This window comes from Vulpes vulpes, chromosome 16, assembly GCF_048418805.1.
Source record: "Vulpes vulpes isolate BD-2025 chromosome 16, VulVul3, whole genome shotgun sequence".
NCBI classification, from domain to species: Eukaryota; Metazoa; Chordata; class Mammalia; order Carnivora; family Canidae; genus Vulpes; species Vulpes vulpes.
This window is the reverse complement of record NC_132795.1, coordinates 37,676,071-37,697,385: the sequence shown is the minus strand read 5'-3', so window position 1 is coordinate 37,697,385 and position 21,315 is coordinate 37,676,071. Positions and strand designations below refer to the sequence as shown.

Here is a 21,315-nt window from a genome sequence, read left to right as displayed (position 1 = left end):
TGTTTCTCACTTCCACCGCCTTCCCTCCCGGAGTCCACCTGTCTCCGCCTTTCCCCTCGCGCTCGCGGAGTTTCCGTCCCGCGAGGGCCGAGGCTGGTGCGCGTGGGCGCGTGGGCTCTCTGGCGGGCGTGGCCCCGCGCGACCCCCCCGCCGCACCTGTGCGCGGTCCCCCGGGACCCATCGGTGCACCGGTGCGCGGCCCCGTGACCTCCGCTGCACCTGTGCGCGGCCCCGCGTGACCCCCGGTGCACCCGTGCGCGGCCCCGCGAGACCCCCGGTGCACTTGTGCGCGGCCCCCCCGTGACCCACCGGTGCACCTGTGCGCGGCCCCGTGACCTCCGCTGCACCTGTGCGCGGCCCCGCGTGACCCCCGCCGCACCTGTGCGCGGCCCCGCATGACCCCCGCCGCACCTGTGCGCGGCCCCGTGACCCCCGCTGCACCTGTGCGCGGCCCCGCGTGACCCCGGTGCACCTGTGCGCGGCCCCGCGTGACCCCGGTGCACCTGTGCGCGGCCCCGCGTGACCCCCGCCGCACCTGTGCGCGGCCCCGCCCCGCGGCGCCCCCGAGGTCGCGGCCCGCGTGCGAGGCGAGCGCCGCCGGCCGGCAGGGGAGGGGCCGCCCCGGCCTTCCGAGCCCCGGCGGCCCGCTCGTCACATGACTGGACGGCGGTGGCGGCGGCGGCGGCAGCAGCAGCAGCGCCGCTCGCCGGGCGGGCTCAGTTCCGCTCGCGCGGGAGCCGAGCGCGGAGGGCGGGGGAGGGCCCTGCGGCCGCCGCGGTCGCCCAGCGGCTCCCGGAGCGCGCGGCGCGTCCCCCCGGCCCGGCCGGGCCGCTCCATGCCGCTCGGCGGCGGAAGTGCGGCGGGGGGCGGCGGCGGCGGCGGCGGCTCGGAGCGCGGGAGGCCGCGGCCCGGGCCCCTGCGGCACTAGCTCCGGGCGCCGCGCCCCAGCGGCCGCCGCAGCCTGCATGCCCCGCGCTGCGCCTCGTCGGGCCCCGCCGCCGCCTCCCGCTCGCACGCGCCGCCGCCGGGCGCCGGAGTAACATGCTCACTCGGGTGAAGTCCGCCGTGGCCAATTTCATGGGCGGCATCATGGCTGGCAGCTCGGGCTCCGAGCACGGCGGCGGCGGCGGCGGCTCGGACCTGCCGCTGCGCTTCCCCTACGGGCGGCCGGAGTTCCTGGGGCTGTCTCAGGACGAGGTGGAGTGCAGCGCCGACCACATCGCCCGCCCCATCCTCATCCTCAAGGAGACCCGGCGGCTGCCCTGGGCCACCGGCTACGCAGAGTGAGTGCGGCGACCCCGGCGGCGGCCCTCCCCGCGCGGCTGCAGCCCCTGCCCGGCCCCGGGGCCCTCCGGGGGCTGCCGGCGTCCAGGCCGCGGCGGGGGCCTCGTGGCGCACCCGGGCGGTCCCGCTCCTCTCCCCCGCCCCAGCCCCAAGGACGCGGCGGCTCCGGCCGACCGTGGGAACGGCGGGTCGCAGCGGCCCGCGGGCCCCGGGGCTGTGCCGCGGGGAGGAGCGCGCGTAGGACAGCCCTGCCGGAGTTCGGAGCGCGGCGGCGACTCTGCTCCCCGCGCCCGCGCCCTCCCCCAGCATCTGCGCCTCCGCGTGAAGTTTGGGGTAGAGCCGGGGGAGCCGGGGGGGGGGGCGTGGGGCGCGTCCGCGCGCGGGGGCGCACCCTTCAGGGGGGCGCGGGGCCCCGAACTTGGCCTCGGCCGGCGTCTCCCTGGGCGGCAGCAACCCCTGCGCGGGCCGCCGGCGCCGGTACTCTAAGCCCCCAGCCCCCGCGGAGGGGGAGCCTATTTCAGGGCTCTAACGGCAGCATTTTGGTAATCAGCTTTGGCGATTAAGCGGGCGTTGCAGTGACTTACTATTTCAAGAAGTGACTCGGTTGGGTTGACGACCTGGGGGGGGGGGGACGGAGGGAGGATTTTAACACCCAGCCCCCCCGCTACTCCTCCATTGACTATTAAGGAGCATCTTATGAATGGTAGGGTCGGTGGTAATTTTCGCCCTACGCCGCGTTTCCAAACTGGGACATTCCGAGGGTGGGATTCAGGAGACGCGAGATCCGGCCGCAGCACCGCCCGGCGGCCGCCCCGGCGCACGCCCGCCCCGCGCCCCGCACACCTGGCGCTTCTCCGGCCCCTCGGCCCGCGGGTCTGGGCCCGCCCCCGGCCCTGAGCGGCCTCGCTCGCTGATTGGCCGGCCCGGGAGCCAATCCGCGTTCCGGACGCCGCGGCGCCGCGGGGCTGACCCCGGCCTGGAGGCCCGGATCCCCGGGGCCCGCGTGCTCCCCGGAGCGTGGGTTCGGGCCCCCGGCCCGGTGGGCGCGCTCCCCAGGCCCTCCCGCCCCCTTCTCCCTTCCCTTCTCCCCCTCTGACCACGTCTCCGTGGGTTTTCATAGAGATCGCGAGTTAAGTGGGGCTGGGCGACGGGCGTGGGAAAAATGGGGAGAAAACACGTGAGAAGGCCGGGTGCTTGGCAGCGAGAATTAACCGCAGTGAACTAACCGCAGGACCCGCGTGGCCGAGACTCCGGGGCGGGGCGGGGCGCGGGGTGCGAGGTTGAACCTGGACCTCAGGAGACCGGCAGGCCGCTGCGGGGAGAAAGTGCCTGCCCAGACACACCATGCACCGGTTCTTGGATGAAACTGTTAAAACAATTTTTGTTTAAAAGCCCATTTAGACGCATTGTAAGCAAAAACAGCTCGGAGGTCTACTCTGATTGTGTAGGTGGGGGCCCTTGTGCCTGCCAAAAGAACCCCGAACTACCTGGCTAGTTGTCACCTGGGTGGGCTTCCCAGGCCAGGGGCACCTGTCCGAGGGGCAGAATGACAAGCGGACAAATGGTGAGAAAGTTCTGGGAAGTAGGAAGGAAGATGTTAAAACACGTGTGAAAGCTACATGGGTGCAAGAAAAGGAGGGCCTCGAACAGGAAGAAAAGGAAAGAGGACTAAAACAACCAGTTTCAGAATGTTTGGATCCTTTGGCAGGCACATGATGCGCCAAGGACTGAAAAAAAAAAAAAAAAAATCTATATATAGGAATCTGAAATGAGACCGGTAGCTGGGATAGATGGGACTCAGGGGCTCTGTCTCCTCCTAGGTGGGCCTCCATTTCCTTATTCCTTATCCCTAAGAAGTTCACCTTTTTCTAGACCCCGACATGGGAAATGTTCAACTTGAAGGTTACAAAGGCCACTGTAAAATGTTTAATTTTAAAAATTAGTTATAAAAGTAGTACATGATGGGGGAAACAAAGGCAAAAGAAAAAAATGTCCTTGCTGCCCACAGCCCATTGTTAAGTCCTTGAAACAGGCAGAGTGACCTTCCTCTAGAAACTCAACTGCCTCCATGTCAACACTTTCCTTAAGAGCAAGAGGCAATCGTAGGCCAGCCTCCCAGGATCCTGTATGTCTACTTTAACTTAAAGGAATTTCCAAAGAAATTTTTATTAATCTCTACTCCCCAATATCTACGTTGGCAATCATCCCCCAAGCGTATGGCCCCCTGATGTACATCTAAAGGTTCTCATGACTAAGGTTTTATCAGACAGTAATAAATGACTTTTATCTAATGAAAGCTAGCCCCCCTCAAGGTCCTGGAAACCTTGCTTTCAACATTCTTTAGAGATTTACTCTAACCGCCTCCCAACTTGAAAGTATATAATCGCCACACCTCACAACCCCAGTGCAGCTTTAATAAAACCACCTTTTTGCACCCAAGATGTTTCAAGAATTCTTCATTGGCCATCAGTTCTGGACCCCAACATTTCCTACATCAGTATATACTTGTGAATTCAAGCAAAGACATGTACATATATAAATGGAGACACCCCCCCCCCCCCCCACACACACACTCCCTAGGGGTAATGACTGTAATGTAGTGTTTGGTGTGTGTGCCTTTCGAGACTTATTTGGATGCACTCATAAATATGTATCATGGTTTTTTTTTTTCTTCTCAAGATAGGCTCTTACTAAGTATGTAATTCTATGGCATTTTCAGAAAAACACTATGTCTTGGACTTTATTCCAAGTCAATACATATAGAATTACCTCATTCTTTAAAAATATGCTTAGTACTAATAAGAGCTAACAAAGTTGGTGCTTACTGTTTAGTGCTTTTACTTTGTCCAGATTTGTATCCTATTTGATTCTCACAACAACCCTTTAAAGTAGGCAGCAACATTTGCATTTGCTATAAAATAGAATGTGTATATTAAAAATAGGATACAGAGGCACTGAATGGTTAAGCAACTTTCCTAGAGTCCTGCCACCTTAGCAGGGTCTGTATTTGAACCCAAGCATGATTCCAGAGCCCACACCACCAAACTGCCTTCTTACAGTGTAATAAATTATGGTGCATTCATCTGCACCCAGGATGAACCCCCGATGTTGTCCTGCTACCAACCTCTGTCAGATGTACTGTACCGCTTCCTCAAACCTTGAACTATACTTACTCTTCCTGCAAAAACACATCCTGAATGGTCAAAATGGCTGAAATAGGGAAGGGGAGAGAAGGAACCGTGGGGCTAGGATCAGAGGCTGCTGCTAATCCTGCCCTTTGCCTACAGTATCTCCTGGAAGGAGGAATTCCCTTTGTTTTAGAAGGTACCTGAGAGGGGTGGAATTGGTGGGAAGATTGCTCAGGGTGTGGGGATAAGGAGGATTTTAGCAAGTTAAGGGGAATCAGAAGTGGTTTGCTTACTTTTCTGGAAAGTGAGCTACTTTCTGTGCCTTCCCCAGAGGAAGAATTGGCATCATTCAGTTAATGAGGACTTAGAAGGGAGTTGAACTCTGGTGCTGACCTTTTGGGTGGCAGAAAAATTAAGGAGAAATTTTTTTTTTTAGCCTCTTATTGTTAATCCTTTTCAAAGATTCTTTATAGAGAGAATTAGCTTAAGCTTGTAAGAATGGAGGATCCAGAAACTGAAGACCCTCCACTCATTAATTCCGAATTTATTGGCATTGTGCTGAGTAGAATTTCCTGGCCCCTCAAAAACTTTCTTTTGTGGCTGAGAGTTTAAGGGCCATCTGCTAGGTTGTAAGGTTCTGTAAAGCATTACAGTTATAGATAACATCCACAGGGCTAAAAATCTTAAAAAAAAAACAAAAACCTGCATTAGCAAGCTTTATCTTTTAGTTTGGCTTTGAAATTGTGGACTTAGATTGTTAGGACTGTTCAGAGAGAGGTCATGGAAAACAACAGTCTGACCCAGAGACCCCACAGGGCAGCTACTTCCTTTGTCTCTCCACAACTGTAAATACCCGCAAATGTTCCCTGTGCTTCAGGGACCTGGGAGTTGGTTCAGTTTCTATTGGGTTGGGAGCCCATTTGACCTCTTGCCCGGTTTCTCCAACCTTTCTCTCACCAGTAGTCAGCTGGACTTAGAGATACAAGTAGATGTGGAGTTTGTGCCCAAAATGGGAGTGGTGGAAAATACCAGAGAACATGTAATAGTCCGTAGGAAAGCATCATACTCACATTCTTGTCAGTGAAAAAATTTTTGCCTGTGCAGAAAGAAGTAATTACAGCAGAATTTTTCTTAGGCTATTGCTATAACTATATGATTCTTTTTTTTTCCCTAGTACTTTTCTTATGAACATGACCAGATATGGGTACAAAAAGTTACCTTTATGTTCTTTGTGTCTCACAAATTTCAAAATTGTGATGAAATAACCTTGTTTACATCCAACAAATAGCCCACAAGTATTTAGATTTGTTCTACAATCTGTAGACTGTTCTGTCTCCCCAGCTATTGGCATTAACAATTACCAATAAATCGCATTGGTTGGCTGTGCAGTTGTGATGACAGAGAAACCACTATTTCTCTCTTGACCCAAAGCTCAGAAGTCCCCTGGCCTTTCTTTTTCCCTTCTACGCTCCTCGAGCACACTTGCCCCTCTTGCACCTCTTAGCAGAGCTCCTGCCTGGGAACTTTCTGTTTAACTTTTGCAACAGAAGAATCTTGAATTCTCCACTTCTTGTATAAAGATAAAAAGAAATGAATTGTGGAAGGAGGTGTCTCATTTCACAAACTTCTCCATAGCACTTATTTGCAGGTGACTTAACGTTCAAATACATATATATATGCAGACACACACTTATATAGACGTATACACACCACATTTTCTTTATCCATTTATCCTTCAGTGGGGTCTTGGATTGTTTCCATGTCTACTACTGTAAAATGCTGCAATGAACATGAGGGCACAGGTATCTTTTTGAGTTAGTGTTTTCATTTCCTTTGGATAGATACCTAGAAGTGAAATTGCTGGATTATATGGTAGTTGGATTTTAATCTTTTGAGGAACCTCCTGCTATTTCCCATAACGTCCAAATTTACATTCCCACCAACAGTGCACAAGAGTTCCCCCCCCCTTTCCCCCACATTCTAACAGGTGTAAGTTGATATCTCATTGTGGTTTTAGTTTGCATATCCCTGAGGATTAGCGATGGTGGGTACTTTTTCACGTTCCTGTTGGCTAGCTGTGTGTCGTCTTTGGAAAAGTCTATTCAGATTTGCTGCCCGTTTAAAATATCAGACTTTTTTGTTTTTGAGTTGGATGAGTTTTTTTTTTTTTAAATCTGTTTATTTTGGATATTGACACCTTATCTGGTATATGGTTTGTAAATATTTTCCTCCATTCAATAGGTTGCCTTTTCATTTTATTTTACTGATGGTTTCCTTTGCTGTGCAGAAGCTTTTTAATTTGTATAGTCTCACTTGATTGTTTTTGCTTTTGTTGCCTTTGCTTTTGGTGTCATACCAAAGGATTGTTGTCACTTCTTGGCAACAAGACTCACATTAAGAAACTTACCACCTATGTTTTTTTTCTTCTGGAATTTTATAGTTTCAGCTAGCATTCAAGTCCTTGATCCATGTTGTTTGTGTATGGTGTAAGATAGTAGTCCAATTTCATTGTTTTGCATATGATGGTCCAGTTTTTCCCATACCACTTCTTGAAGAGGCTGACCTTTCCCCCATTGTTTATTCTTATCTCCATCATAAATTAATTGGCCATATATGAGTGGGTTTATTTCTGGGCTCTCTGTTCCATTTATCTGTGTGTCTGTTTTTATGACAATATTTTAATTACTATATTACTATTTTAATTACTATAGCTTTATAATGCAGTTTGAAATCTGGAAGCGTGATGCCTCTGGTTTTGTTCTTGCTCAAGATTTATTTGGCCATTTGAGGTCTTTTGTGTCTCCATACATATTTTAGCATTGTTCTAACTCTATGAAAAATGCTATTGGTATTTTGATACAGAGATTATATTGAATCTATGGATTGCTCTGGGTACTCTGGACATTTTAACAGTATTTTTCCAATCAGTGAGCCTGGCTTTGTATTTTCCATTTGTATTTTCTTTGCTTTCGTCAATGTCTTACAGTTTTCATTGATAGTTTTTTTTTACTTCTTTGGTTAAATTATTTCTAGGTATTCTTTTTGGTATAGTTCTAAATGGAATTGTTTTTTTTTAACTTCTCTTTCTGATCATTATTAGTGGATAGAAACACAACTGATTTTTGTATATTGATGTGTCTTGTAACTTTACTGCCTGTGTTTATTTATTTTTTTTTAAGATTTATTCATGAGAAAGAGAGAGAGGGGCAGAGACACAGGCAGAGGGAGAAGCAGGCTCCACGCAGGGGGCCTAATGTGGGACTCCATTCTGGGACCCCAGGATCATGCCCTTGGCTGAAGGTGGCGCTAAACTGCTGAGCCACCTGGGCTGCCCGCATGTGTTTATTCTAACAGTTTTTTTAGTGGAGTCTTAAGAGATTTCTATTTATGTCATCTTCAGATAGTGGCAGTTTTATGTCTTCCTTTCTGATTGAGATGCCCTTCCTTTCTTCCTTTCTCTTCTAGCTTTCTTTTCTTTCTGCCTAAATGTTCTCGCTAGGACTTCAGGTACTATGTTAAATAGAAGTAGTGAGAGTAGACACCCTTGTCTTTTTTTTTTTTTTTAAAGATTTTATTTATTCATGAGAGACACAGGCAGAGACATAGGTAGAGGGAGAAGTGGGCTCCATGCAGGGAGCCTGATGTGGGACTCCATCCCAGATCCTGGGTCACACCCTGAGCTGAAGGCAGATGCCCAACCACTGAGCCACCAAGGGATTCCCTCCCCGCCCCCCCCCCCTTTTTTTTTTAAGATTTTGATACCCTTGTCTTGTTCCTGATCTTAGAGGATGAACTTTCAGGTTAGCACCAGTGGGTATGATATTAGCTGTGGGCTTGTCATATATGGACTTTATTACATTGAGATAAATTCCCTCTATACCTACTTTTTTGAGATGTGTTGTTTTTAATCATAAATGCCTGTTGAAAATTGTCAAGTCCTTTTTCTGCATCTATTTGTATGATCATATGATTTTATCCTTCATTTTGTTGTGTATTAATTGATTTGTATTGAACCATCCTTGCATCCCTGGAATAAATCTCAGTCATAGTGCATGATTCTTTTAATGGTTGTTGAATTCAGTTAGCTGATATTTTGTTGAGTTTTGCATCTATGTTCATCAGGAATATTGGCCTATAATTTCCTTTTCTAGTGGTGCCCTTATCCAATTTTGGTATCAGGGTAATGGCTTTGTAAAATGTTTTGGAAGCATTCCTTCTTCTGTTATTTGGAGGTTTGAAAGGAAGGACAAATTATTTTTAAAGGAAGATATCTTTGGGATTCCTGATTGGGTCGGCGGTTGAGCATCTGCCTTTGATTTAGGTCATGATCCCAAGGTCCTGGGATTGAGTTCCATATCAGGCTCCCCACAGGGAGCCTGCTTCTCCCTCTGCCTGTGTCTCTCATGAATAAATAAATAGAATCTTTAAAAAAAGTTATCTTTTAATTCTAGATGTTTGGTTGTTATAGTTGTCTTTATAGTTTTCTCTGATTTGTCTAATTTGAACAGATGATTGATTCCCCCCTCCCTTAAATTTATTTTTGAATTATTTTTTCTCTTCCAGGAAATAAACACTGTTCATCTGCTTCCATTCTTTCATTCAATCAATGAAATTATTGTGTTCCTACTATGTCTCAGGTATTGATCCTGTTCTGGGCCCATACTATAACACATAGTTCTTGTTCTCAAGAAAATTTTATTTTGGGATGCCTGGGTGGCTCAGCGGTTAAGCATCTGCCTTTGGCCCAGGGCATGATCCCGGCGTCCCTGGACGAGTCCCACATTGGGCTCCCTGCATGGAGGCTGCTTCTCCCTCTGCCTGTGTCTCTGCCCCCGCCCCCCGCCCCGTGTGTGTGTGTGTGTGTGTGTGTGTGTGTGTGTGTGTGTGTCTGTCATGAATGAATAAATAAAATCTTTAAAAAAGAGAAAAAATTTTTTCTGTCAATAGTCTTTCCCCTTTTAGTGTCATTCTTTGAAATTAAAGTGAAATCATGGATTAATAAAGTTGAAAGAGGCCAGCATTGGGGAAGGGGGTGCAGGGAGGGTGTTTGTTTTATTTTTAATGTCTTACTGCTTCTAGGCAATTTTAAATCTCAGCCTTTAAGTCATAATGCAGAAGTAAACTGTTCTTTCCAGCAAGCATAGTGATTAGCTGTCAAGTTCTCTGTACCTGAAGAACCCAAGACCTATATACATATCTGTATAAAGGCGTGAGTAAAGAAAGAATTATTCTAACGCTTGTTAATATGGTAAAAAAGACTTTATTCAAGACTATGGCAATGGGCATTTTAATAGGAGAAAGAAATTAGACTCCAAATAAAGTTGGGAATTTACAGCCAGTGAGCAGAGTAAGGATATGAGTGGATGGAAAATTACTAAGAGGAGACCTCACAAGTAGGGAGATTCTTGCTGAAGGCAGGTCAAGGGCTTAGACATGAAGGTAGAGAAGGAAACTGATCAGATTTGCTAAGTGGTGACCTAAAGCACCAAATCTATTATCAGCTATTGCTAATTTTTCATGAAATAATATTTAAAAATCAGAACTGTAGGGACACCTGCGTGGCTCAGCTGGTTGGACGTCTGCCTTCAGCTCAGGTCTTGATCCTAGAGTCCTGTGACTGGACTCAGGGTCCGGCTCTCTCTGCTCAGCAGGGAATCTGCTTCTTCCTCTCCCTCTACTCCTCCCCCTGCTCTTGTTCTCTCTCTCTCTCAAAAATGAATAAAAATAATAAAAACCAGAAGTGTAGAGGCAAATAATCTCATCCAAAAAGCAGTTTTTAGTTTTTTGAAAATGAAATGCTATGATTTTGCTATTTTTCTAGTTTTTCACAGACTCATAAAACTACATATTTTTTCTGCCCTAGAGGATTCCTAAGGCCCTTTCCAGTTTTAAACTTTGAGAGTTCCTGGGGTTAGGCTAAGAACCAGTGTCTTTCCTTCTAGGCTGAGATCTTTCCACTGGGGCCTACTGTCTTTTTTATTGTGGTTACAGTTTCAAATTATCTTTCCCCAGCACTTTATTATGAAAATCTTCAAACAGAAAAGTTGAAGCCATTATACTCTTAGCACCCATATGGCCACTATCCAGATTCTACTATGTACATATTGCTAATATTTGCTTAGTCACTTGCCTAGCCATCAGTCTATTAGTGTTTTTTTTTAAGTGTTATTTTTAAGTGTAGCCAGTGTAGCCCAGTGGCTTTGATTTATGGTATTGAGGTATTTTCCACAGTAAATAAAAAATGAGGATTAGTAGCTACGATGGTCTCCTTTGAGAAAACCACTAAACGACTGGGTCCTCATCCAAGCCAGAGGAGCCAACCCAGATTTCACTTTTAGTCCATTGGCACCCTGCAAATGATCCCTCAGTCCGTACGCTTGTCATAACTTAGCATTCACATAACTGAAAGCTTCAGGTGGGGTCAAACAAAAAATTAGAAATAGATGACCTCTTTGTGTTTCTGTTTAATTAAAGCGGTAGGAACTTTAAAACTCCAGTCACTCCTCCTGTCACCTGCTGGTAGCCAGGCAGGTGACTACTGAGAGGAGTAGTCTGTTTTGTTAAGACTTCAGAATGTGTTGCCTGAAAATTGCTGCTGATGAATAAAGACACCATTGTGCTGATTTCCTTCCTTCTGAGGTACATAATGTCCACGAGGAGGCTTAGGGAAATCGGAGTACCTGCCTCGTTGCTTTTTTTCTGGCGTGGGCAGATCAAGATCAGTTGGATCTTCTGGAATGTGAATCATAGTGCTTTCTTTGTTACACTGCTTCTGACTTAGCTTTCTCTGCATTGCTATAAAATTTAAGCGCTTACCTACCTGTATTTTCTCTCTGTGTGGACTTTATGCTTCCTTATTTATGAGAGAGAATAATGATGCCACTGGTTACATCTGTAGAGCCCCGGATGCACAATTAAGGCCCTGCCATGCACACTTAAATGTAAGCATCTGCTCTCCATGTAAAATAGGAAGATGAGGCCCAGAGAGAACGTAAGTTCCTTCGGAATCTCCCGCAGTCCCACGACCCTGGTGACTGTGATGGAATCACTGAACCTGATCATTGACTGTGTGAAGTTAGCCGTCGATAAAAAGACATCTTGTTCCTATAAACAAGATGTCACAGAAGAGTGTAATATATTTTATTACTAAAGGAAATTAGGAAGCCTTAATCTCCAGGTGGCTTTAAGTTGATGAAGGACATGTTAGCACATCAAATTTTATATAAGAGGATGCTTTTCAAAGCTTTAAAAAATAATTTTGTTGGGGATCCCTGGGTGCCTCAGTGGTGAGCGCTTGCCTTTGGCTGGGGCATGATCCTGGAGACGGGATCGCATCCCCTATTGGGCTCCCTGCATGGAGCCTGCTTCTCCCTCTGCCTGTGTTGCCTGCCTCTGCTTCTCTCTCTCTCTGTGTCTCTCATAAATAAATAAAATCATAAAAAAAAAAAAAAAAGTTGAGTGTAATAGGCTTTCTTAGCATAGGTACATGTCCTGAGACCAACAGTCCAGATCTTGCCAAATTACCATCTTAACTCTAAAGTGGCTTCTTTTTTTTCATGTTTCAATGTTTTTGGAAACCCTGTAAGCCTTAAAACCAGTCTGTACATTTTATCTGGTGGCATTTTTCTAAAGTTAATAAATCCTGTGTTGTGCTATGAACACTTAGAAGTGGGTAATGCACTGAGGAATTCTGAATGGGCACAAATCATGAACTAGGTTTTATAAGAGATATCCTCTTAATATTTACTTTGGGGAGTCCTGTTCCCCAAGCCCTTGGCTGAAGCGTAATCAAGTTTTGGTGGGAAATTTTCAAGTTAGTGGACTTAGGGGGCCAGAGAGGCTAGCGGCACCAGTGTAGCATCTGTGTGCTGATCCTCAGCCCCATGGGTGCGTGCAGAGACTGGAGTGCGCACACCAGTGACTTGCACAAATCAGGCCTAATGGAGCCTTGCTGGATGGGGAGTGTCATTAATCACACGGGGCCGTGGGGCAGACAGAAATTATTTGCCACACTGAGAGGACCAAAGTGGTGTGGGTACTCTACTGTCCTTGCAGTAATTGACAAATAGACATTCAAGCTATTTAAAAAAGGTGCCTCTTTACCATATGACCTTTTTCCTGTAAGTATGAGAAGAAAAAAAAAATCTAAAGTGATAAATTGATTTTTTTTTAAAAATAAAAATGCTAAACAAAATAAAAAAAATAAAAATGCTATGGATTATTGAATTACTGTATGTAAGTGATCTGCTGTGGTATGCTGGTAGCCATTCTCTGCCTTTTGAATGTTGACAAATTATGTGTAGAACACACAGCTAGCCAAAAGAAAATGTTCAGTAGGAAGCAAATTTTAAGGTACAGTGAATGTGAATAGTACATAAGAGGATGTGAGGGGTGGGAGGGAACCCAACTGGTATTACCGTAGAAAGAACTATATTAAGAGATTTTTTTTTTAACATAAAAGAGGAAATAACTACATTTTGTTGCCAATAAGTAAGTAGCCTATGAGGATGTACTCTAAAATATATGTGTGGGCCAAAACAGTTTTATCAGCCTTTTAGATGGCGTTCACCCTGTGAAGTAGGGTGTAGAGCCACGGAGCCAGACACACGGCCTCTTGGCACCCTTCCCTGTGATTATTACTAATGGGGCCATGCTGCCCTGTTGTTAGAACCAGGTGTCCAGAGCTGGGCCGGTGATTGAGTGTAGCCGCAAATGGGCAGAAAAGAGTTGGCACCTCGCTTGACAGCAGCTGGTGTTTAATTTTTAAAATATCCAGGTGTCAGATGGGAATTACATGGGCCCATAGTTGAAGCCCTGCCTCTCCTGCCCCCATGCTCCAGGTTATCCAGTCAGTGCTGACCGAGGCCACCTGACCCTGGCCCGCCTCTTAGAGTGCAGGATGTTCTGCTTTGCCACCGGCAGAGGCACCACAGGGGGTCACTGAGCTCTGGTGTAGCTGGGGTTTCCCTCCACCCCTGGTTCCCCACCTTCTCACTGTCATGGACGCTTCCATTTATTTATCTTCGGATGTATCCCTTTGTGAAGGATTTTAACCAGACACATCATATCTTCTAAATCAGCAAGAAGGGTGGCTGTGATGGCGATCACACTGAACTGGTGCCATTTGGCCCGAAGCAAAGGATCAACTTTGTTTGGGTTAATGTGTAAGTCCTTACTGCTCTCAGTCTATTTTTCATTAGCTTCTTTTTCCTTTAATACTTAAAATAGTTTAGGTTTCGTTTTGCTGCCTTCCCAGATCCTTGGAGCCTGGACCACAGGCTGAAACCCTTTGGCTTCTGCACCAGCCCTGGGTTTTCAGCCAGGTGTGCTCAGATTCAGGTCAGGATCGTTTTTGTTTGGGATTCAAATGTGTAACACCTTCCTTGAGCAGGTCATTTCAAAGTCCCTGATGTCCTTTCCCTTGTTGAAAACCATGTTGTAATAGTTTTCTTGGCTCGCAAAGTGCTGCAAGTTGCCTGAGAGGCCTGATACTTGTCAGCTGCAAGTTTAATTAAACTCGTGCTGAGAATATTATCCTTCTTTTCCAGCAGAGTTTTGACCCTTGGGCACATTTTATCTTGCAGAAAATTTCTATCTTCTATGAGTGAGAAGAATTTAAAAACATCTTTAGCTGTCTATTAAACCTGTTAAGATGGAGAAAGGCATTGATTAGTCGGGAACACAATTTTTTTTAAAATAACACTTTTTTTTCCCTCATTGCAGCATTGATATGCATTCATTGCAGCCCTTTCAAATTCTCATAAGTACTTTGAAGAATATGGAAATTATCCATAAATTCTACACTCATAATACAATTGATAATTTGTGTATATCTCACAGTACATTTGTATTTATAAAACGAGATAATTCTACATGCAGATTAGTTGGTTTTTCACTGCAAATAAAGTGACTATCCATGCAAGCAAATATCATACTGTCATCTTTATTTTTTTTTCATACTGTCATCACTGCATTGTATCCCATATATGGTTTTAACATAGATTTTTTTTTTTTTGATTTTTTTTTTCTATTATTAAGCATCCTGGTATAACATCCTTTTGGATAAGTCTTTGTTAAGCCATAATTTGAAAGGTGACATTTTTCTGGGGAAAATGTTCAAAATGGACTGTCAGGTATTTCTAGTGATGTTATTTAACAGTTTGAAAGGATCAATGTTTCGATTGAAAATTGTATGTGAGAAATGTTATATACTTTATTTTAAAATACTTTACCTACAAAAAAAAAATACCTAAGTAGTGTTTTCGTAAGCCAGGCTTACTGATTTAAGAAACACTATTGTTGCTTTTTCACATTTAGGATTGATTTTTAGAAAAATGACCCTTAAGGACTGGTTTAAGACCCTACTCTGAAGAATTGCACGATGATTCTGTCTTCAGAGCTAAAATCACTCATTGACTGTCTTGCCTTTGAGAGATCATCGGTGACATCTCTTGGTGTCACTTGATTGCTTTAACTTTTAATGAGTAATCTTGAGGGAGTGTGGGCATTATCATATACATTTTATTTTCTCTACTACTAAATATAGAGTCCTATACATTAATGCTCAAATATTATGTTGACTTGACATAGTGGACATCATCAATATGGTTCCTCTAGTTTCAAATGAAGGAAAGATCACTACTGTACTATATAGGCTAATTTCAAATCGTGTGCTCAACTCCTGGGGACACAGGAGATAACACAGTACTTGAAATTTTCAGATAGTCATCTGCTCAAATGTTTGTCGGAGGCATTGTATGGTATTCTCTGCATCTGGACTGTCCTGCAGGGAAACAAGGGAAAAACATCTAGCTTTCTGACTCTACTCTGAAAGTAAGTAGTAGGAACCAATCCTGCTGGAAAAAGTAGACTTGGTATAGATGAATGAACAGCTGGTGATGGGAAGTCCATTTGTCTGGATGTTTTCAGAAACCCACTGACATTTCTGAATATCAGTGCTTTCTCTGCCTTGATCTCTTCAGCTTTTTTTCTCTACCTCACTCTCTTTGTAGTATTTTTGGTATATTCATATGGCCACTGCTCATGAATCTCTGTGCACAAGCTAAGGCATTATTGAATTAGGCATAGTCAAATTTAATTCATCTCTGGAATGGATAATTTATGCTAAAACTTGCACTTTCCTTTTGAATCAAAAACTCACTCTAGATAATTGACCCATTTCCATCTCTAACTTCAGCCAGTAGCTTCTTATTTAAAGTCATGTACACATCGGTGTGCACTAGGTAGGATAAAGAAATTCTGTATTAGACCTTAATTTCATTAATTTCTGTTCCTGTATTGGTTCTTCAACTGAGCCTAAAGAGCTTTTGTTTTTATCAGCTATATAGAAAAATGATATTTACTGTATGGGAAATTAAAACCGAGAAAATGTAAAAATATTTATAATTTCAGTTCATTTTTAGTGAAAACCCTATTTTCTAAAACAAAAGCCAATTTAGTAAGAAGAGTGATAGCCACCTATGCTTGCTAATTTCTTTAGTATTTGGCTTAAGACAGGTGGATTCTGACCTGCTTCTCCGTTTCATCTCTTGTACTATCGCACAAGTAAACTCCACTTGTACTCGATGAAGGAAGGCGAGTGGGAAAGGAGAGGAGCACCATCGCATTTTGGTGAAAATTGTTTTGACCTCGGGTTTCCCTTGAGAGGATCTGGAGACTCCAGCCATCCCTGAGAACTGCTGGTGGGGAGTGTAGTCAGCATAACTGTCTCTGTTATTTGTTGAAACTTAGCCTACTTTCAGAAAGCTAGAGTTGGAACATAGTTCTTCCACTTTGGACATAAGTGTACTGATTCTTAGATCCACTTTTCCACACTCTGGTATTTCTTCCAGACATGCAGAGTACTTCTGAGGTGTGTACTCCTCTACTCCTGAGGGCCTGTAGGTCGTGTATGTTTGGGCTGCGTTTAAGACTGATGGACAGGGCCCCTGGGTGGCTCAGTGGTTGAGTGTCTGCTTTTGACTCAGGGTGTGATCCCAGGATCGAGTCCCACATCGGGCTCCCTGCATGGAACCTGCTTCTCCCTCTGACTGTGTCTCTGCCTCTCTCTCTCTCTCTGTCTCTCCTGAATAAATAAATAAAATCTTAAAAAAAGAGACTGATGGACATTTGAGGATTGTGTTACTCATCTTTAGCATAATAAAAACTGTAGGGGCCAGAATCCACTATAAAATAGAAATCTTAGGTAAAATACGAATCTTAGGTTGATGGCAGTTCTGGGATTATATTTAGTAAGGAGCATAGCAGTGGGTTTGTTTTTGTCTCTTTTTTGTTTGTTTTTCTTGTATCATTGCCATACGTTTACTGTATAGTTCACACGGGTAAAGGAGCCAAAGATACGGAGGGTTTAACCTTAAGTGGCATACGCTGTTGTTGGGAAGATAAACTCATGAAAAGATGAAAATCTAACCATCTAACCATAGTGTGGCAGGGGAGTGTGTGTGCTGGGAGGAGATTAGTATCTCCAAGAGGCAGCTTGAGATCGTCTTGGCTCTTCTCCTAACCAGCTTGTGGCTCCAACACGCTGGTTCACTTTTTTTTGCCTTCAGTTGGCTTATTTATAAAGTTAGGTCATTGCCCGGGTTCTTTCTGGCGCTGAGGTGCTGAGAGAGTAAGTAGTAGCATAACAGTAGTTGTGGGTGCTACTTAGTTAATTTTGAGTGACTTATATATAGGATCCTCATACACAATTCATAAAAAGGAATGCTTTGTCATCGGCCTCATTTGCTTTGTCTTAAATTTCTGAAGGATCTGTTGGCGGAATAAGCATTTTAGCAAAAGGTGGAAGTGAACTGAAAACTTAATTACATTTGACTTTATGATACAAACTTCTAAATCTAACACAAATGGTAAAACCAAGAAGATATAATGGTAAGTAAGCCTCTCGTCTGGGGAGTTGCCTGCCCTCCCCTGTGCAATGCTGTTAAAGGAATGAGCACTAAGCATAGATGATAACATTGTTTCTAGAAAAAAAAAAAAAAAACTACATATACTTAAATAGCCTATCGTGGATTAGAAGGGATTATAATTTTAGGGGTTTTTTTCCCCTCCAATTCTTTTACAGTAATGTTGCAGTTACTGTATCTGCCCAGAAAAGTTATGAAGTGTTTGCAGGGAGAACTATTTCGAAATTTTATCAGTGAATCAGGTAAAATTATGGTGGTGAGGATTCCATCATAATTGGTTCCCCTTGCTTCCACTCTGTCCTTTTGGGGCATGATTCAGTTACAGCCAAACTATAATTTGTAAAGTATGTAGATGTCTGAGTAGCGTCTATAAAAAGTTCTTTTTAATGTGAAATTGGTTGAAATCTCTGGATCCTTCCAGTAAAAAAAAAAAATGGAATGAAGATCACAACCAGTTTTTAATTTAGTCTGTCTGCTAGCCCCATGTTGCCTTAGGGTGGGTGACCTGAGGACATCACCGAGGTTCTCAGAATTGTGTGCTGTCGCTTGGTGCAGAGCTAATGTCCTTTGCTTTGGCAGTTAAATTGCTGTGGAAAGCAGCTCCACTTGATGTAATTTTAATCAATACTTTGTACTTCTTTGTGGCCCTGTAGCTACTGGATCACTCTATTCTGCTCAGCATCTCTGACCTAAGAGTGAAGGGCACAGTGTCTTGCTTGAAGCTTGGTTTTGAAAACTCACGTAGGTCAAATTATATCTTAAAAGTACTGGGAAGCTTGCTGTTTGAAATATGTCACTGCACAGAAATCTTTCCTGCATGTTGAGAGTAGTTCTGTGAATTAGTCTTGGTTCCTTGTGAACTGAACTTCATGCTACATTTCTCTCAAGTGGAAGATGCCTAGTGGTATGTGCATCAAACATTAACCAGTAGCTAGCTGGCATCAGTAGCTTCTTGAAGGTTTTCGGGGATACATGGCTAAGGATGGATGGTTAGAACTCGGCCTACCTTGGCTTCCTCCCTAAAGTTCTTTTTGATACCCTTCTAGGATCTACTTATTTCGCTTCTTGCATCTTTATTCACACCAGAACTGCTTGAGCTTCATTTCTACTAAGATCATTGCAATTAAAATAGGAACTCTTCAAAACCGTGTGCTTCACTAATCTCCTCCTCACAAAAAAAAAGTATGCTCTCAGTGTTTGAACTTAAATTACATATCCTTTTCCTGAGATACATTTATTGTTGCCGTATCTCAAATCTGTGATTTGCCTCACCTGTAAAGTTAATTGTGCAGTTTTATAAGAAACTAGTTATTTTTTTCAGTAAAGCTACTAGTTGGTTAGGTACTTGTAGGTTGAAGGGAGAGCCGTCTTCATCTCGTTCTGTGTGGCATTCAAGCCTTTGGAGTATGGTGGAGGACAGACACTGAAAGCAAAACAAAAAATGTTTAGATTGTGTCATGTTAGTAGTTTGAATGTTAAAATTACATTTATTAAAATCTCGGGGTGCCTGGGTGGCTCAGTTCAGCGTGTGAATCTTGATTTCGGCTACGGTCATGATCTCAGGGCTGTGAGATCTGCATTGGGGTACCAGGCTCCATGCTCAGTGGGGAGTGTGCTTGAGATCCTCTCTTTCCCTTCCTCCTTCCCCCACTACTCATCCCCATGCTTGCTCATTCTCTCTCTCAAATCTTTTAAAAGTCTCATCAACAATGGCCATTTTTAAGAAGTCATGCTGAGTACAAGTAAAGCGGACTTTCAGCTAACTTGGTAAAAAGCAGTTAATTTCAATTTTCAGTCAGATAACATTTATTCAATTTCCACAGAATATAAGGCTTTCAAGGTCAAAAAAAAAGCATTTCCTATCTTTAAGAATTTCACGGTTAGCAAGGGAGGTATTGTGTGCAAAGCTATAATACAGTGATCTGCTGTGATAAAGGAAGTGATGAAATGCAGTGGGAGCCCAGCAAATCAGAAAGGGGGTTTGAGAGAGGGGAAGGGGGTTAGCAAAGCTGACATTGATGGAGCCCTGGGGTGCCAGGTGGAGGAGGCATACTAGAGAGACAACAGCGTGACTACGCACATGTGGTATGAAAGTGACATTTCTGGGAATTCACATCTTTTATGACTGTTTGTAGTTATTCATTTGTAGAGACTCCTCAGGAAAGTCCCTCACCTGGAACCTGGACCACCTGGCACTAGACAAATAATGGTTCTTCCTTCTTATGGAAAGAGTGGGTACCGATAAAATTTTGATGCTCTTTAGACCTGCCAAGCATGGCTTCTGGAGCCTCCCTGTAAGATTTGTGCTTTCCTTCATTATGGTCAAAGGAAGCTATCTGAATGATGCCTTTGTACTTAGGGATCCTGCTGGGCTACTCTTGGGATGTTCTACCTTTTGTATTGAGGGGTGGAGGGTAAATGAGAGGGGCACTGCTTCTCAAGTAATACCTGGTGGAATGAATGGAGGTCTAAGGTGAATTCACTGTGGACCACAACTTTGCTACAGGGAAGGATATAATGAGAAGGGATATATTCCCTCGTTTGCTGGTAGGACCACCTGGATGTGTTCTGCAGAAGTTCAGTGCAGTCTGTGGTTCAATCACCAAGGAAGTAGAGCTAGTTCTGGAGAGCGGGACTGGAGAGCTCCTGAGGGTGCTGCCTTCAGGCACAGAGTTGCAGACACTGCTGATGGGGCCTGCCTTTGACAAGATGTAAAGGGCCACTGGAACCCTAAACCAGTTTTTCTTTTGTCCTGGGATTTCTGATTGATGGCAATTAAAATTAAAGTAAAAGTTATTCCAGGAAGTGTTAGACTTTTTCTTCTTCTTCTTTCTTCTTTTTTTTTGTGCCAGGCTTTAAAAAAAAAAAAATGCAGCGAGGGCAGGGTTTAGAAAGTAGATGGGAATGGAGATTGTGAAGGCCCTTGTATATTGTGATCAGGAATTTTACATATATATATATATATATATATATATATATATATGCATATATATATATATATGCAGTGAACAATCACAAGGGATTTTTTTAAATTAAATATTTAATTTATTTATTCATGAGAGACAAAGAGACCTAGGCAGAGGGAGAAGCAGGCTCTCTGAGGGGAAACTGATGCGGAACTCGATCCCGGGACCCCAGGATCACTCCCTAAGCCAAAGACAGGTGCTCGACCACTGAGCCACCCAGGTGTCCCACCAGAGATTATTTTTTAGTAGGTGTTAGGGATGACATGAGATTTATATTTGGGGGAAAAATTGGCAGGCCTAGAGAGGCATGGTGAGCATGAGGTGTGATGTTGAGATGAAAGAAGAGGCGACAGCTGGAAGGCTTCTAGATGTAAAACTGGCAGGTTGTGGGGGCTGGACAGGGAATGAGGAGGAGGGATGTGGTGAAGACCTGGAGCGCTGCAGCACTTACTCTTCTCTCATGGCTGACCACACGGAGGCTTCCACTTTTCTGCTCCCTTTTCAGGTGAGCCCATAATACTAGTTCTGGTCAATGTGTTGTGAGCAGAAGTGAGGTATCACTTTGAGGCTGAAGCGTTTCACTGTCCTTAATGAGGAGGCTGTGTGTCTCAGGTGGTTCAGCTAGAGGTTGGTGAGGCCTCAGTCAAGAGAGTCTTTGGTGGGGCTGGGCAGTGGGGGTAGCGTGTAGAATTGTTTATGTCTTCCTTGATCAACATTTTTGGGATAAAGCCGCTAAGATTTGTAGAATATTTATTACTGCAATGTACCCAAGTCTGTCCCAATATGGTGGTGGTACTTTGGAGCATACGTTTATGGATGGAACCTGCAGCGGAAAAGTGGGTTTTACTTACTGTGTTCCGTTTTGTATTTGATAGGTGCCACCAGAGAAAAAAATCCTGCAGCCATGCTGGGTTAGAGTCAAGCAGGTTTCTTTGCAGGGTTTTTTAGAGGTTTTAATCCACTGAGGTAAATTTTGAAACTCCAGCCTGAGGAAGATGATGAATTGCTTCC

General features: G+C 44.7%; 1 protein-coding gene across 4 annotated transcripts in view; it reads left to right on the top strand.

Annotated features, from left to right (window-relative positions):
* Positions 1 to 899: 899 nt before the first annotated feature.
* The window catches only part of PPM1H (protein phosphatase, Mg2+/Mn2+ dependent 1H), a 253,610-nt gene continuing 233,194 nt past the window's right edge, over positions 900 to 21,315 (top strand). For all 4 annotated transcript variants that reach the window (XM_072743134.1, XM_026001656.2, XM_072743133.1 and 1 more), the window contains exon 1: positions 900 to 1,283. In XM_072743134.1, the coding sequence (XP_072599235.1) occupies positions 1,042 to 1,283 (242 nt within the window). In that variant the 5' untranslated portion in view covers positions 900 to 1,041. The remainder of the gene's footprint in view (positions 1,284 to 21,315) is intronic.